Source organism: Chroicocephalus ridibundus, chromosome 2 (genome assembly GCF_963924245.1).
Source record: "Chroicocephalus ridibundus chromosome 2, bChrRid1.1, whole genome shotgun sequence".
NCBI lineage: Eukaryota > Metazoa > Chordata > Aves > Charadriiformes > Laridae > Chroicocephalus > Chroicocephalus ridibundus.
In genome coordinates this window covers 56,659,549-56,678,774 of record NC_086285.1, presented here as the reverse complement: position 1 = coordinate 56,678,774, position 19,226 = coordinate 56,659,549, and the positions used below count along the sequence as shown (strand labels likewise).

General features: G+C 36.4%; 1 protein-coding gene across 4 annotated transcripts in view; it reads right to left on the bottom strand.

Moving 5' to 3' along the window:
• Positions 1-19,226, bottom strand: part of SUGCT (succinyl-CoA:glutarate-CoA transferase) — a 332,647-nt gene that overhangs the window by 175,020 nt on the left and 138,401 nt on the right. For 3 of the 4 annotated variants that reach the window (XR_010069897.1, XM_063325601.1, XM_063325603.1), the window contains one exon: positions 17,575-17,677. The exons of the other annotated variant lie outside the window; for it this stretch is intronic. Coding sequence is in view for 2 of the 3 variants with exons in the window: in XM_063325601.1 (XP_063181671.1) it covers positions 17,575-17,677 (103 nt within the window). In the remaining variant the exon portion in view is untranslated. The remainder of the gene's footprint in view (positions 1-17,574; positions 17,678-19,226) is intronic. 4 annotated transcript variants of the gene reach the window in all.

Sequence of the window (19,226 nt, the reverse complement as noted above, 5' to 3'; positions counted from 1 at the left end):
AGTTCTTGAAACTGCAAGATGTTAAACAGATGTACTGTACAGCCTTCCAGATTTAAATCATGAGAACTGCATTTGCAGCCTGTGTATTGTATCCCCATTTTTTTTCCTTATCAGCTTTGGATGCTTTAAATAAAACCGTCTGTTTTATGCACCTTTTTTTCCTTTAGGTTTTTTTTTTTTTTTTTTTTATACAGACCCTAAAAAGCACTTCCTCCCCCTTTTCTTTTCTTCAGACTAGAAGAGGTTATTAAAAAATACATCTTTTAGGCAGGGAAATCTCTCTTTCTCCTTATTCTGCAGGTGCTGGCAACCTGATCCAATTTGTTAGTGTAAACAAGTCATACACTGTAGAAATAGGCAGGAATGATATCAGTAAGAAGAAATAAATAAAAACAGACATGCTGAAATTTCAGCTTGAATATGCTTCTAAACTACTGAAATATTGATAATCCCCTACCTTTTCAGTTTCAACTGTTACTTGCCCTCTGACAAACCTCTATTAAGAAACGTTTGCATAGCCATACAATTTAGCTTGCATGCCTAGTCAGATGCCACCACTTGTGCCTTTGAAACAATTAATGCAGCCGTACTTTAAACAGATAGAGTGATTTAGATCATCAGGGACCTGTGGTAGTCTTCTGGTCCAAATCTCTTGTAAAGCAGGGCCAACTTTAAAGTCAGACGAGGCTGTTCAGGGTCTTGTTCAGTCACATATTGACTGTCTCTAAGAATGAAGATTTCACAGCATCTCTGATCCAAAGCCTAACTAACTCTGCTGCAAAATTTTTCTTCCTTATATCTAATCAGAATTTTCCTTGCTGCAACTTGTGTCCATTCTCTCTTATCCTGTCAACATGTACTTCTGGTGCTATGATTTTACTAATTTAGTGCAACATGGAATCAGTATTTCTCATAGGGGCACGCTGCTGACTCACATTCAGCTTGATGTCCATGAAGACCTTGCTCTTTATCTGTGAAGCTGCTTTCTATTCAAGTCAATCCCTAACCTGTACTGCTGCATGGGGCTATTCTATCTCAGGGGCAGGACACCACGTTTGCTTTTCTTAGAATTCGGAAGGTTCCTGCTAGCCCATTTGTCCAACCTGTAAAGGTCCCTCTGAACAGTGGCATATCAACTACTCTCCCCAACTTGGTGTCGCTGGCAAACTTGCCGAGGTTCACTCAGTCCCACTACCCAAGTCATTAATGAGGAGTTTAAACAGTATTGGCCTCAGTATTGACCCCGGGGAAACAGACTATATGGCACGTACCATTTGGCATACAAAGGCTGAACACACAAACTGTACTATATACTCCATGCGACGCTGCATGAAATAAACGCCGTTTCCAATTAATAAAAATATGTACATTCACTATATTGGAGTAATATTTTTTGGTAGTCAGCATAGTAAAATGGCTAGAACTTACACTATATCATAATGGCATTTATGCTTTTTTGCATTGATGCATATCTTTTAATTGACGTTGCTGGTATTGTTCCTAGGTATTCAGTGCAACAGAGAAATGTGGCACATAAATGAATGGAGGAAGCAAACTCCTTGACCCAAAGAATTTAAAAAAAACCAACTCAATAAAATATACCAGACAAAAAGACAGTATATCAGCCACCCGACAAGAGAACTGAGTGAATGCATCTAGATATTAAAATTGCAATTACTCCCCTGACAAGATGAAAAAAAAAAAGGTCCAAAGAATTTGCACGTCAAAAAGCAGCAAAAAGCAGGAATAGGAACAGACAGTACTTCCAGAAGAGGGAAAGAAAGACTAGGCATATATGGGTGAACACCACAGCAAACAATTCTGAAAAAAACCCACAAAACAGCAACAGCACCTAGCTTTTCATCCATGCAGAACACGGATAAACCATCCGAGGCAGGCAGTCACAACAGAAACAAAAACATGAAAAGAAAATCCTTTACAGGAGGAAGAATATATGAAATTCAACAATGAAAATGAAACTATTAAACATTGTGAAGCATACGCTAGTACAAAGTAAGAAAACCATGAGTAATCACACTGCTGTGAATGCAACATTGCACGAGAAGCATGCTGGTTGATGGATTGGGGTCAGAAACGCTCAGCACCTTTCAGATTCAAGTCCCAGGAGCCATCTGAGTTTAGGAAAAGTCCAAAGTAAGTACAAGCAGGTGGAGATCCCATCTTGCTCTGAAAAAAGCATATATAAGCAGTTTCTATTGTAGCGCGCTCTGCCTTGGCATTTATCTAGTTTGAAACAAGAAAATATATTCCAAAGCCTTGCCACGCTAAACCATTCATAAACCACTCCTTGCAGAAATTATTATTTCTCAGGTGCTTGGAAGCAAGGAAATGCACAAATCGACAGACAATTCTTGCCACTGTATGCAAAGCCATAAGGTTAGGCACCCTGCTGAAGCTTTAAATGATCAACTTACTCAAGACAACCAACTTGACCCTAACTCTGGAGAATCTTCTGCCTAAAAATGAATACAAATGAAATAATAGTTTCCCTATACTGCCTTCTGCTGTTACTCATCTCTAGACTCGTCTTGATATATGGCACAGTATAAACCAACAGCAATTTAATAAACTGGGAAGTGTTTTTAAATGTGCAATAGTTAACTGAGTTCAAGTTGGATGCAAAAAAACACAAGTAATTGCAACTGTTTCAAAAGCATGTACTACTTCCGTAATACAAAAAGCTGGATTTTGAAGTCAGGCTTTCCATCTGATTGTTGAATACAATCATGTTTCAAAAGTAACACTATCAAAAATCAAGAGGTTTGGCATAAACCTTACAACGAGTATGGAAAGTCAGAACACCCATGAATATTTTTGAGTAATAAGTGAGCAAGATTTTAATTAAAAGATAAACTTCAAAAGTAATGCCATGCCAAATACAAAGTTCCTAAACACCAGACCTATGTGAATAATCGCTAGCAAATCTCAGGTCAAAAATTAGACCAACTAGAATTAGAGGTCAGGAAGTTAAAAAAAAAAAAAGAAAAAAGGAGAGAGGAAAAAAAAAGACAAAACTTTTTTCTCCACAGTATGAAGAAGAACAGATATTGTTTGGACTGCACGAGATGTTCTAATTGAACCAAAGACAGCCATTTATATATCCCTGCTGTGAATCACTTCTAGACTCCTTTCATAGGCCCTCCTCTCCCTGCTCCACTTGTCCAAAATAGCTGGTGAGTATTTTTCAGTTTTCAACTGTTTGGTAGGCAGCTCATTAAATCATAAAAATGGATTATTCGGATTAATTTAATGTCAGTACTGATATCATTCCTCTTTACAGGGAGAAAAATCCCATCTTAATATTATCATAATAACGTTTTTGTCAGTAATATCTGAGTGGAGGGAAGCATTTTTTCAGATCTCTCTTCTGATCCAGGATACAGTATGTTTAAAGGAAATGCTTCATTATCTCCTTACTATTTTGTTCACATTTAAACTTTTTACAATATTTAAAACTAGTTAATGAATTTGATACAAATTACAAATAATTTTCTCTCTTCCAGAACCACACTTCCAGTGAATGATTCACCAAAAAACTGTTAGCCCTATTCTATTTAGCGTAATTGTCGCATAAAAAAACCCCAAAGTCTAAGACAGAATACAAAAGGGGAAAAAAAAAAAGCAACCTGCTTTTAAGCTATATTTTTCTATCTTGAGAGAAAGGCAGGCCCATACATCAGTTTGATGCAGCAAAGAAATGTTTATCTGTTGAATATTTTTTTGCTGGGAAGGGTACATGTCAGCACAAGGCTACACACATTAGGAAAAATCTTTTGCTTTGGTAACAGAAAACATTGCTAGGTCAGCAAATATACTTAGTATTTTACTTTCCTGAGAACAGCTGCAATAACTCCAGTACAGGGGAGTAAGTGGGAGAGGGGAGAACTTCACCGTTCAACTGAACCAACTAAAACATGCAGCCACTCAACAGAGAAAACACGATGGCCATTTCCAACCACAGCAATCTCCCTATGCATACTTTTATTACTTTCTATAACCTCCTTGGAGATTTTGAAAAAAATGCTAAAATCAGAAATGAAACAGGAATTTGGGACACACTATATTTGAGGAGATTACAACTTACTTCGTTTAGCATAAATAAAAAGATGGAGGTTTTCTAAGCAAGAACAAATTTCACATTATCTTTCATCCTCCGTCATCATTTCAAATAATAGCTCAATCGAGCTGCAATGTATTTTATATGCAATTTCAGACTCTTTCAGAACCTTGGGGAAATGTGATGTTTTATTAAGTAACCCCACAGAGCAGCCGGCAAGACTCCTCTGCAACAAGACTATATTCTCTTATTCTATAATTGGTGAAATAATTCCTAAATATACTTTAATACATATAAATTTCAAGCCTTTAATTGCTATGTATAGATTTTATACTTTGGTATAACATTTATTCCTTCTCATTTAATTACATAATGTGTACAAAATGCAGTAAAAAAAAAAAGATCCTGAAAAAAATCTTGAAAAAATACTTTATTTAAAAAACATAAAATCTGTTTATGAATCCTCAGTTACTTCTGTTGTCACCTGCTGAGCAGTCAAGAGTGAGTAATTAGCACTAAAACTCTCCACGCCCCCTCCAAAAAAAATGGTGGCCTCTATAAACGAATGGTGATGTAATGTTAAATACTCATGTCGAAGTTTATTTCTACCCACCCAAAGGCTGGCCTACCTACTGGCGGCTTCATCAGAAAAGAGCAAGCAGCGAATTAACAAATGAAACTCAACGGCTATCTGTAGAGCAGTTCCACTGCTTATTCGATAATATAGCTTGTTGTCTTTTTAACATCCACATTGATTGGGTAGTGGTATTTTCTATTAATTTTTAATTAAGGGCATCGCTAAATTCAAACCCTATTCATACCTAAGCAGATACTTATTTCCAGTCGCACCCATCACCCTACTGACTTCTGAGATTATTCAGACGTTCAGTTAGACAGCTGCTTCAGCTAAGATCATAGAATCATAGAATCTTCACGGTTGGAAATGACCTTTGAGATCATCGAGTCCAACCATACACACACAAAAAAACCCTCCTACAATCTCTGTCGTTAGAGCATGCCCTGAAGTGCCAAATCTACACATTTCTTAAAGATTGCAGCACTGGTTTTTGCTGCTTTGATTTGACACAGGTCAAACTGATGCAAAGGCAATAATCTCAAAGAGAGTACACCTACAGTATGATGAGTGTATCTGCCTTTCCTTTTGAAGCAGCTGAAGGTTTGTATCCACAGAATTTAGTATGTTCAAAACAAAATTCACTTAAAACAGCCAAGAAAGTTAAAAAAAGTGCTTTGTGTTGTGAAATGAGAGCAACACTTCTTTCTACACCCTTTCCTAGATGACTTATAAAGACATAAACTATCTACACATGCTTTCATTTCATGTTTATTTTTCCATCACTCATCTAAAAAGAGACATAAAATGTACACAGTGAGAGTGAATGTGTTTGCATTTTGCTCTAAAATAGGAAAAATGCCTGGATTGAAGAGTCTTCTGCAATACCAAATATGTCACAAGGAACCTATAATTTGCTGGTATTTTTATAAACCTGCTTGTAATATAGGATAGAGTTAGATATTTACTTGATTAGCAATTGCATTGGTCTTACTGTCCCTTTAGTTTCAATTAGAATAGCTGTTTGGCTGAGTAACATTTTAGGTTTTTAGATTCAGAACATATTCAGAGGATAAAGACATGAAAGTATGTTATTTAAATTTCCAAATATTTTGAAATTTCACTGTGGAGACATTGAACGTCACCTTCCTTTAATAACACATATTTATAACTGACACTAGTTGTAGCACTGTATTTACTGGAGTTAGAGCTTACGACAGAAAAAAGGCAATTAAAGAAAAAAATCAGTCTATATTAAGGACGTATCTTCTGTATTTCAAAACACATAACTTCAAAAAAAAGCCTCAAGTATACATTCTTATTAAACGCATATTCTTACATCCTAAGAATAGGATGTTACACTGAAAAAACCAACAAGTTCTTACAATCAATAGGGCTCACCTTGCAAAGTATCTCCCTTCTGAAATATATAAGTTTAGGTGGAGAACAAGGAATACCAGAATACTGCATCAACATAACTTAAGTTCCCGCTAGAACATACTACACAATAGGATAAGTTGTGTATAAATACTATGTTCGGAAAATACACATTGTATGGACAAACACAAATTGCAGCTTTAATGTTACATTCACAAGGAAAATGTTAAAAACAAAACAAAACAAATCAATAGCTTGAAAAAAAATACATAAAAATTGAAAGCAATGCCATGAAAATAGAAAGTGCTAGGAATAAAGCATCTACATGCTGGACACTGACAGTACTTTTCAGTATCAAGGTACCTATAAGAAGAAAAAATGGAAAGTGTAATTTGCTACTGCAGTTCTCAACATGAACAAAGAACATATCCAAAACCAGCTCAAGAAAGTCATTGAAAGATGGCTACATAAGACACATACGTTAAAGGTCAGATAGCAAACCTATATGGGAAACTGTGGGATGTAACAGATATTCTTTTATCAAGACCATGATAATGGTACCATGAATCTGGTACAAACTACCAAACGAGAAGACAGGTTTATCTGCTGACAGTATCAATAGAAATGAATATAATTACAATAATCTGATAATATCTTGATAATTTCAGAGCCTCAAAGATGCTGTCTTCCTTCTGCAAATAAAGACACTAGTCCATAACTTCCTCACACTCTGCCCATGGTAGCCTCTAAATCAAAGGGAGCGCCATACCAGAAAAATTTCGGGGGCAGGGGGCTCACACTCCAGTTGTCAGTAAATATTCTTCACTTTTGACTTCATGATTTCTCAGGGGTAGAGGGGAGGAGATTTCTTTTACAAAATCTGTTATTACATAACTGATTTAAACATCAAAGTTTTTCTAAAAGTCAAAGCTTGTATCGTATTTAATACATCATTAATCATCTTCAATGCATCTTGATGACTGGAACAGAGACTTCAGCTGGTTTAAAGAAACAGGCAGTCTTGAACATCACAGAAAGGACTAGAGAAATCCTAACTTCTCCATTTTTAATTTGTGACCCTGCGGAAACATGGTATCTGAAAGAACAAGATGTGCAGCTGCTAAATGGTGTTTCTGTTCATGCCTGCTTTGGGCGTGACTCGAGGAAGATGCATTTATTTCAGTTGCCTGCTCCATGTCAAGGGAGCATCAGACTACATTTGGCAGAAGTTTCTCTCCAAAACCCAGCTCATGGAAATAGAAATTCTCAAACTGGCCCTTGCAGGTTCTTAGGAGACACAGCCTGACTCTTGAAATGCCCAGATCCATCTGTCAACCTAGATTGCCAACACATACAGTTCATCATCATGATGAATGCAATGTTTGCAACACTGCTATCAAAATTGCAGGGGGAAACAGCTAAGAGTGGTTTTTCATTGTTTTTAAAGAGACTTTTTTTTTTTTAACTTCTCGTTTTTTTCTTAGAAATTAAACTGGGATCCATAGCGTAAGTACTTGAGATGCTTAGCATCTCAATTTATCTTTGTGTCTTTCTCATGCCATTCCTAAACTTGCTTCAAAATTCCTAAAGTATCATTCTTTGTCTTCTCACATGTGAGTCAGGATCTCCATATTTAATACTATCATTAATCATCTTCAGTGCACTAACTACCTCCACATTGAGGTGACTCTCATTATAGGAATGTTTATTTTAATAGGCCATTACAGGCATGCATAAAAATAGAAATACATTTTCCTCTTATGTGAGCCATGATATGTTTCAGAGGTCATTCTCGAAAACTAAAATTCAACTGGGTCCTCCCAAAGGCCTGTCTGTAAACCTGATCAAAATCTGGCTTATTTATTTTTTGTAATTAACAATACACTTAGATTGTTTTTCAGGACTCCAAAAAAACTTTGAAGAATACCTGACATCACCAACAACATTAATTAAGATCTATATGTAATTCAAAAAGAAGTTTTACACCTAAAATACATACTACAAAATTATACAACTTCTGATTTAAACTGCTATAATTAAATGCTACGGTTGCTAAGTAGCCAATTGAAATTGTGTGGAGAAAATTTCAACATGTGGCTGGCTGCTCTGAGTGTTGACATCCGAATGCTGTAGCCAGTTTTAAGCTTAGGACGAGTTCTTTAAAACAATAGTAATAATGTTCCTGGCCTCAGTGACCACGCACATTGAGGAAACACTTCCTGCTTCTTTACAAACTGTCTACTTGAATCATACCAGAAACCTACATGAAACCAGTCAGAGATGAGAAGGAAAATGGCAATGACAGAGAAAGCTTGCCTGACTAATTAGTGCCTTTTTGTGGTGGTTGGAAATCTAAATCTTCAAATACCCACTCCTACTCAGCCTACATACTTGCCTTTTCATGGCTCAAATATTCCTCCTTGTCAGAAAGAGACATTAAACTAAAACAGTATATTTTTTTAAATGTTATTGCGTAAGTACAATGCAAAGTGAACATGTCAGCACCTCATCTGAAAATATCACGTTTTTTTTTTCAGCAGCGAGTGGGACTCCAAGATGAACTTAGGTTGAAGAGACTGGAAAGTCTCGTAATTTCAGGATGATGGGCCAGGGTCATGGCTTGAGCTAAGATTTTTAAATTAAGTTGAGCACTCAGGAAAAGCAGCTGAAGATCAAGTGATAACTAAAGCCTGATCTGCACAGTTTCTGCACTTTTTGTTGTTGTTGTATTTTCCATTTTATTTTCTCCCTTACTGGAATACATATATCATCATCTGCAGCTACTACTATTTGAAAGATTATGAAGTGCGAGATGCCAAATACTTATGCTCCTGAATATTATTAGTATTTTCATGCCTACAAAAGATAACTCACACTGAAAAGCTGCACCATACTACTTATATTGATTAAAAACCAATCTATTTAGAAGTGAACAAGACCTGTGATAAAATCTAGCCCTTATGGTCTCTGAGAAAGAAAAAAGTCAAAAAATTCAGGCTACCTTTATATGAACTCCAAGAAGACAAGGTGGCAATTAATTTGAAAACATAAAAACACAGTAGGAAATGTTAAAATTGACCTTTTGTTGGAGGAAATTATATACTAAAGCATGTCTAAGATTTATCCTGAAATGTCAGTGTTTATTATTGATTCTCCTATGAATTTAGCTTAGTAAATTAATATACATCTACTTAAGAAAAAGATTCTAAAACAAGAAAAATGGTGTTTTCTCACTTGATTTGGTATGGTCGTGAGTCAGGCAACCAACAGGCAATATAGATAGTCTCACAAACTACATACTGTGGGGAAGGCAAAGAATACCTATTTTTAACTGACCATTACTTTGTGACAATGATTCAGTGAATGCTCAGATGGAAAAAAAACAAAACAAAAAAAACAAACCACAACCAAACAACCCACTTCTAAAGAATCAATTGAATCAGTTGCTTCAGCAAACTCTCTTCAGGCTGTGAGACTTGATGGGATAGACATATACATGTATTTCCCCCCTTCCCATACATATAACAGACTTGACACTCATCAAGACTTTAGATAAATGCAACAACTGGGTTAATTAAAAAAAATCTCTTTTGACCCCATAGTTACACACTTTATATGAACAGAAGTGAGAGCTGGGCTCACGCTCTGTGAGGGATTGCTAAGAAGCTGCACATCATCTAGCTCAGTACATCTTAAATTTGGATGGCCTTATCCTGAGCATACTCTGGTAGTGCAAGACACCAAAATACAGATTCTTTGAAATCAACTGATGTCACTTTGTTGAGCTGCAAGGTTGGGAAGCAGTGTGTAACTCCTGCAAGGACAGAAACTAATCCAGGAGTCTGAGGCGCAAGGGACACACATTACGGACTGGTAACACTGAGACATAAAAAAAAAGACTGCAAGGTTTCAAAAAATAGGGGGGTTTTGCTGTACTCTTTGCTTCAAAACTGAGCGTGGTTTTTTGACAGGTCTCCTTCTAGAAGGGAATGCCATTCTAGAATTTTTGTCTACCTTTGAATGACCATGACCGTAATGTAATTTTTAAACATAATTTAGTATTTTATGAGATGCTTTTGAGAACTTAATATTCTCTGTAACTAACAAATACTTACGTTAACCTTTTCTCAATGGAATGCACACGCAAATGGTACTAGCTAAAGACCTAGCATCCATATATGTACACGTTTAAAAGAGAACATTAAGGATGCTGCTACTAAGCATCATTTGCTTGCTTGCACAAAAGAAATACAGCACAAACTTTAAGCGCAAGCTTTTTTCCTGTCAGGCTTCTCCCTCAGTGAAGCTAAAGATATTCAAAAGTGGTTTGATTTCTCAAAAGTGAGGTGTATCTTCATGTCTTATTTTAATATATATCACTTAAATCACACAATAAAAAAAAAAAATTTCCTAAAGGGCGATTTCTCTGATGCTCTCACATTAGAAGCTAGACTTCCCAGAAGCCTAACTACTGCATCTTTACAACATTGCTTTTTAGGTAAGTCCCAATTTCACGGCTAAGGAAACAAAGTACAGAGAAAACTAAGGGTAAAACCAATGTTAGCATTTTCAACAATATTGCATTTTAAAATAACTAAAGAATACTTTAAACAGTTTCATTTACATCCATGAGAACTGAGTGCTGCTGCATATTTAGCACATGGTGTCACAAGGCAGGCGCTCAAAACATGAGGCACACATGTTTATTGACCACCTTTTAACATTTTGATTGAAGTGACTTACCCAAAACCACGTGTGAACTGTATGGCAGATGCAGGAAGAGATTCCTGTCTGGCATTCAACTTCTATAAAAATGAAGCCATATTTCTGCAACCTCTTACCTCTTTCACTACTTTTCATATCCTGAATCAAATGAATTAAGAATCTGACAGGCAGCAACTTGGTTCACAAGGCAGACTAAACGCTCTCCTGCTCAACAGTCAAGTTTATCCTGCACACTTCAGGAAGAAGGTACAGCAGAAAGATGATACTTGATTTAAAAATATCACAGTGCTTACAAATTAGACATTCTTTTACAGTAAATAAAGTTGTTCGTGAATTTTCTCATGTTTGTGGTGTTCTTATTTATTTATTGCAACATTTTTAGAAATCAAAATTCAAGTGTTGAAAAAGCCTAACCATTTTATCTAGTGTAATTATAAAATTTCTAATCTAGGTCTCGAGCAAAGCTGACACCTTTGGGCTCACAAAATACATGAAGGACCAGAACATGAGCCCGCAGGTGAAAGCTTATCTTTTGCATGCACTGTCTGGGGCTCCCTTCTTCTTTATTCATAGCCAGCTTCTCTCTTCCACGCTTAAAAGTATGGGACAGCAAAAGAGCATGTCTATGACACTGCAAGTCAGCTTTCTGTTCTCTTTGCAAAAGAACTAGCTCTCTAAAAATGAGCAACAGGGCTTCCAGGCAAAAGACAGGCATGAGAGTATGCTAATACAGTAGAGAATAGCTTTCTGGGAACTTGTTATCAAACATGAGTGGATCATTTTATCAGAAACATTTCCAAACATACTTCAGACTTAGGCAGACAACCAGCACTGGAAGTTTCAGATCAAACTTTTAAATTCTGCAAAGCTATAGGCAAGTGGAAACAAGACTTCATAATAGAAAGCGTTGAACTACCTCCTTTATCATTACTTTTTTCATCTAGACAATAGATATATATTAAACGCGTGTACAAACAAAAGCTTATCATTAACATAAACATACTTTTTTTTTTATTTAGGACACCATCGTATTTCAAGACTTCTGCACCATAAGCTCTTTAACTATCATGGTAAGGTAGGCAGGCTAGACAAGAGCATGGCACAGCCATGGACCACATTTCACAACAGACAAAATTTAAAAAACACCTCCTGCTACAATATTCCTCATAGCAAAATACAAGTGATGGCTCATTTTGAGCCCTTCCTGTAACATCTGGATATAGAACTATCTCATAACACACATAAAGCCTGCATAATTGTGTATATGTGGGAATCACATATTACAAACAGTCTTAGAACTGGATTTTCCATTTCACTTCTTGAAACTATGTTCCATTCCTTAATGCTTTCCACTTCAGAATAGAATCCACTTTCCTAAATTTCCCGCAGACCAAAAGCTTGAAAACATTTGTAATTTAGTATGGAAGAGCTACTTTTGACAAAATTAAAGGGTTGGGTATGGTTGGTGGTGTGGGGTTTTTTCATTGCACAAAATTTAAGAAGTGAAGTAAAAAGCTGGCTTGAAACACCAAATCAAAAGCTAGGCAGCACACATTTTCGACTTAGCAAAACAGGCAGGAATAGAGCTGAATTTCTGTTTCAAAATAGAATTTAATTTTAGACACCTCTGTGGGGATGTTTCATGTTCAATGAATTGGCATTTTTAAATGGAGAAACATTCCATCAGAAAGTTTCCAACCGGTTTTAGTACTTACTTAATAGATACACGCAAAATTTAATTCCTCTCCTTTCTCTTGTCTGTTCGGAATTACTTCCAGACACATCATATTACCTCAGGCCTCCATCAACTGCTTTTCAGTTGCAGAAACCTCTATATGTAAAAACTCCCTGCAGTATTATGGACATGAATATAATTCCATTTGACTTGTGACAGCCCTCAGTGGGCCACAAAAGCCTATTGCAACAAAGAATAACAATTAAAACATGGTCATATTTAACAAAACCAAACCCCAAACCAACAACAACCATGCATAAGATGATATAAAAAAAATAAAAAAAACCCAAACCAACACACTTTTTATCTTTTGCTGTTCTGTGTGTTCACAATACTGATTTTAGAAGCTTTTACCAGGTGCTAGGAAATTTTTGCCAGTATGTGTTCAAGTGAAATGACTTCCAAAATAAGAGACAATCTGGAGGTTAATAAAAAAACTGCCACCTTTATAAGTTTCCACAAATAATAAACTTAAAACATCAGATAACTTCCAGCTATCAGGTATTTCAATACTTCAGTTTATTGTGGGTTTTTTTTCTGAGGCATATTCAGAGAAATGGCTAAAAGGAACTGTAATGGCCTTCTGGGACAGGAAGACTAAGGTTTCTGTAAAAAATGTTAAATTAATTTTTATAGTGATGCAAAGTCAGGGAAGGGTTGTTAAGGGATGGCCTCTTGCCACAGGGTGGAGTTTTGTTTTGGTATCCTTTTAGAGTCTGCAGGTGTTTGGCAGGAGCTGAAATCAGGGCCAGCTGTGATATTTCAGCTCCGATATTTCCCTCCCCATATTTCTCAGAAGTGATGCATCAGGGTGATGTCTTACACCTGATGTACTCAACTTGTGTGGTATGACTGTAACTGCTTTGGGGGGGGGTGGGGAGGAAGTACCACTGCATGGCTTTCATATTTATTTTCAGCTGGCAGCATTCATATAGTAAAATTCATCATCATCAATGGATTTAATCTGGTAAAACATCAGATAAAAAACAATTTATTAAACTGCCTATAGTATTTCTGGCTTGTTTTGTTGCTTCTTATATGTGCCAACCATTTAATTAAAGTAATAACGCTGTATAAGAACTGTGAAAGAAATTACATTAAGAAAAACGGGAGGGTAATGTTTAAAAGAAAACAAAAGAAAAAAAACTTCAGTCCCCTCACCCAGCAAAGATCTTTGTTCTTTCATACTTAGCTTCAGTACAGTGCGTACCTGGTTTTGTTTTATCTTTTGGGAGAATTTGAATAGTTTCTATTAAAAATGGTATTCTCTTTTAAGTTTGTTTTGTTTGGAAAACCTCAAACCACATTGTATTTCATACACATGTTCCCCAGGGTATGTTAAATGGGACCATACTGAGGTCACTAGTAAGTTTTTAAAACGTTTAAGAATTCCTTTAATGTTCGTGCTATCTTGGCCTGGTTAAAAGAACACATTTTTAAAAAATAGCTTGAAAAAGTTTGGCTATAAAAAGCTTAATTAAAATAGTCTATACAGTACTTTTAAGAGTTTGTAAGAACTTTCACAAACATTCTTTCCTCCCCCACATTTTTAAGAAAATTGTTCCCCTAACTAGCAAATCTGCTCCTCTTTCTCTCAGCCTGTTTATCCATACATGCACAAGTACACATATACTTCTGTCCACAGACTGATTGACTTAGCAGTACAAATGCCTGTGGTATTCATTTTAACTTCACAAACGAATAAAAGATTATAATCAGTGGGAAAAGTGGATGTTTCACTCCATTCATGGAAAAAACAGTATCACCTGGCACTCCAACTTAGTAAAAAAATTTCATGTTTCTTGGCAGCTCACTTGGAGTATGATTGAAGCTGTTAATGATATTAACAAAATGTCCTGGGATCAAAAATGTGTTGTTTTATCTCAGTTTATAGAAGAAGTTATACAAATCACTCTTGGCCTTAAGAGTTCTGAGGTCCTTTTAGTTAAAATAAAATAAAATTTGAAAACACAACCCACCTGTAGCCGACTACATTCCATTAAACCATTTCAGCCACCTCTTTTACTTGTCTTTCCTATCTCCTCAGACTCGCTTCCATTCCTCCCTTGCATTATTCCAACCCCCTCTCAGAATTTCTGTCTTTGGCTGGTACCAGCCCGGGGCACCCCTTGCAGCATTACTGACAGCTGAGCTGGCACATGCTTCAACGACTGTTGACATCCACGCAGTGGATCTTGGTCACTAATGGTGCCAGACTGCACTTACAAGGAATGATGGCTGCATTACAGATACCAAATCCTTACGTCAAATAGGAAGACAACGGCAATAAAATGAAGTTAAAACATGGAATTGTGGTTAGATCCAATTCTGACGGTAACACCTAAATTGAAGAGGTTTAGCAAAATCTAGGCATTTTCTATGAGAGTTTGTATATATTGAAGTACCACCAGGTTTGGGTTTTTTCTGGAGTCTTTGCAACGGTTGAAAGCAAATAACTACGAAAGGCACATTACTGCATTATAATAAACTCTCTCATTTTACATCACACTGTTTTTACTTGTTGTTATACAGTAAGGTTATTAAATTCACGCTGAGTGACATCTTTTCGAGAAATGCATTTCCTGATCTAAATCGAGCCCAAAAAAACCCCACCACGTTATAATGGGAGCACTGCGAAGAACGATTACAAATTTTGCATACTTAATGACTGAGTTGAGCTTTACACGTGAGAAAAATCTTGCTGTGGTTACAGTACATTGTTGGTGGTGGGTTCTAGGTTCTCGCTCTTTTAACTGGGATTTCAAAGTGCAGAGGATGCCTAGATTATGGATTCTCAGGTGTTGCTAGACTTCTTCCCTAGTCTTAGACATAGTATCAGGGTGCTGTCATGCTTTTTGAGGCTTCAGAAACCAGAATTGCAGACTAGCTTATGAAAGAGCAAAGCGATATGCAAGCACATGTGTTTATCCCAGATGCATGCCACCCGTACAGCAGCAGAAGGATGAGCAAGTGGAGGGAGACTGGGCATAGTACAACGGCAAAAAACTGCAGTCTAGAAGAAAAGGGAAAAACTTTGCTTGAACTATCCCTAAGCTTCTAAATCCAAGCTACGGATAAATGACTCGGGGCAATGAAGTCACCTGTGAAGGTCTGAAGTCTTCACCATCAAAATAAAAATTTCTGTAGGAGTTAGAAAAGTATACTTAAGAGGATGAGCGTACTACCCTCCAAATTGCTGGTCCGCTGGATGGCCTCTCCAATACGTAAAGGTGGAGTGGAGAGCTTAATTTCACATAAGTGATGTGAAGCAAGTATCTTGCCATAAGGGCAATACCTTAAAATACCAACACTTTTGCATATTTCAAGAAGAAGAGGAAAGAACTGCAGTCTTTTTCTTTTTTTTCCCCTCCCCTCAAACAGAACAATAACTGTGTGAAAATACTTAAGGCGGCCAGCAGCACCAGAAACTAAATAAATGTATAGCATGCAGCACTGCCACAAATACTGACATTTCATTTCCAATAGTAATAAGAGCACAGTGTCTCAGTGCCACTTATTTCAGAGAAGGGTGTAGAAAAAACAATGTTTTCAAGAAGTTTCATGAGGAAAAAAAAATAGATCAGCTTGCCTCTTTAAGGGAAAATATTTTGAAAAACCTGCCATATGGTGGTATCTGACTGCAAAGCACTGTGATACCTTTTATGGAAAGGTTATTTAATATTTAGGTGAATTCTAACAAAAGCAAGGTAACTAAGCTAACCTCTTTTCAATTTGGGAGGTAACGGCCATCCCACGACATACTAGGTTTTAAAAAGACGTCTCTTTCAGAGTGGGCCTGACTTCTTAAAATTCACAGCATCAAAAAAAAAAAAGCAAAGAGTATTTTTCCAGTGTTGCCCCAAGTACAGCCAAGTAAACCATGTTCTGAGTAAAACAGAGACTCTTGCTGTATGTTCTTCAAAGCCCAACCTTAATCCCTGTGAAAGTTATGAAGTGAAAAATTTGGCCCATGCATACTTTACAGCATGGTACTACATCATTTTAAGGAGAAAGAACATATTTAGTTAAGAAAAAAAAACAACCTTCTTTACTTGCAAACTTCTTATACCGCCAAAAGTATAATAAACATATTTATAACAAACATATTTATTATAAATATATTCTCTTATGATACAGATTGTTTTGCCTGTTCTTCTTTCCCAAAGACTACAATCATATTCACAATCCCGACAAACATTTCTTGACAGTCGACATGGACACGTACAAAATTGGCTGCTTTTTATTTCCTCCAATGGCCAATCATTTTTCTGGTTACTCCCATTATTAGAAATTAATTTAAAGGAGATTCATCACACAACAGAATAGCTGTAAAATACTCTGTTACAATATTCAAGATAGTATAATTCAGTTTGTGTTGGGCCCTTTAACCCATAACAAGCCAGAGGGTGACAAGAAGGGGAGGGATCAGGGAATATGCAAATATCATAACCCTACAGATACTCAAAAGTAAAAATATTTATTATACTTAAGTATAGATGCAATTCAGTGAAAGCGTTAATTTTTTTTTTCAAATAAATAAATAAAAATCTGAAGCAGTCTCAGCCAGAGAAACCACCAGGCCAGGAAAAGGTTAAAATCTTTCTATATATGACTTCATTTTTCTGTTTCCAGTCAAAAAGTTGCCCATTTTTTTCAAACAGTATAGATTCTGGTTATCCATACTCCATATAGAAAATCAGTTGCTTGTGGGCAGCAACAAAGGTACTTTTCTGCATATTTATCTGACAAAAATGCAATTACATAATATATTACAGCTTCTTTCCGTTTTACCAGCTATTTTTGAAAGACAGAGTCCATCCAAGGCATCGAATACCTATGGTTTAATGTATTATGGCAAAATCTGTGTTCCCAAACATAGAATTCATTTAAGAATCTGTATTTATTTCTTATTATGCCATATTATTGGCTTAAACTCAATCCACCATATAACTTAATCCACCATATAACTCTCAAATCCCATTTTAAAGTAGCTGAAACCAGGACTGAGTGGCAGGAAAAGTGATCATTACTCAGCATTTGTAACACACATGTACAACACATAAAAAAGACTTGGTGAGAACCAACCTGAGGATCCGAGAATACTTGCTGCATATTGTTGATTGGGCCATATGGAACCCCACTACCTTCAAAGAGCTGCAACCATTCGATCGTTGCTTTTTCTGAAAACCTAAGAGCAAATAAGAAGCATGTGGTTTCAACTCTGTGCTTTCAGATTCCGAAAAACACACAGTATGTCTCCGCCCTCTCTCACTGCTTTCCATACTCTTCCCCACTGATTTCTTCCCAGGCAGTGAATAACATGATAAAAATGTACTACACGTGTTCTTCAGAAATGCAAACCCCAAAGACGTAGGGCAAAGAACATAGCTGAACTGACTTCTATTTCTATCTGAGCATCTGAAGCAATCCAGCAATGATATAAAGCTAAATTTATCAGCAGTTTCAAATAAGGATCAATGGGTTTCCTCCAGTCCTTAATTACACTAACGTGCTTCACATTTGTTTTCTTTTATGTACATATTTAACAACAAAAAGATAGATATAATGCGGGTACGAGTCTAACATACGACACTGCTCACTAAAAGCTGATATAAAGCACCACAGCATTTTTCCTCCATTACAACCAGAACACATGTCAGGATTAAAAGCCACATTTTTTGGTCAGATAACAACATCTATTACATATTTATTTGTTGTATGATTGTACAACCTATCCTAAGGACAGCCGGTTCAGCGTATATATACACTCTGTGCCTACACTGGTGAACAGAGCTACACGCCCTTTTATCACATGCAAGAAAGTTCATCTTATTTCTTGCTAAGCATTCAAATCTGTATCTGGTAGCACCACTCTATTTCCCCTCTTTTGCTGGATACCTTTTATTTCGTCTGGCCAGCAGAGTTACATACACAAAGAAAACACACTGTTGAAGCAATACCAGTCATTGAGAGACGGTATTTTGTGCAGCCGTCTGGGATTCTAAATCAAAGGTGAACTTACTCGGAGATCCTATCTTAAGTTTCGTGAAGGTAAATAACACAGAGGTCCACCAGATTATTAGAAAGGAAAGATCTACTTCGTGATATATACAATATGTGTAAATCACAGTAGCAATCACTGCAATCACTGAGGAGGGAAGGTTATTTATCTCTCTGTAGTTAACTTTTTTCCCCCAGTTTCCTGTAAAGTACCTAAGTATGGTTTAGCAATAGAGTACTAAATTAAACGGACCCTAGATGTGTCCAAGAGTGGCATTTTCTTTATGGCTGACTACATCTTTGCCATGAAATAACTTTAATATTCAATGAGGTGTATAATTGAAGAGTGCAATAATCTTATGTCCGTTTTCTTCAGAAAAGATTTAAAGACCTGATGGAAACAAAATGAATAGAAACCTTGATAAGGGACACTCAGTTACTGGTATTCTGTAGCTCACCAGTTCAGAGTTCCTTAAGCATTATCCAGAACAATGTCAGTAACATTCAGCTTTACTTCTAGCACGTTACTATAAAACCCTTCCAAGTTTCTGAGAGAAAGTTAACAAAGCCCAAAAGCACAAAAAAACCCCCCCTAAATCAGGACAAAATCAAACTTTGTAAGCTTATATTTATACATATGCAAAGATTGGCTGCAAAGTATTTCATGCTACTTTTAGACTAAAGAAAAAAACCTAGTGATGGTGACAAGTTACAGTTATATTAAGTAGATGGCATAG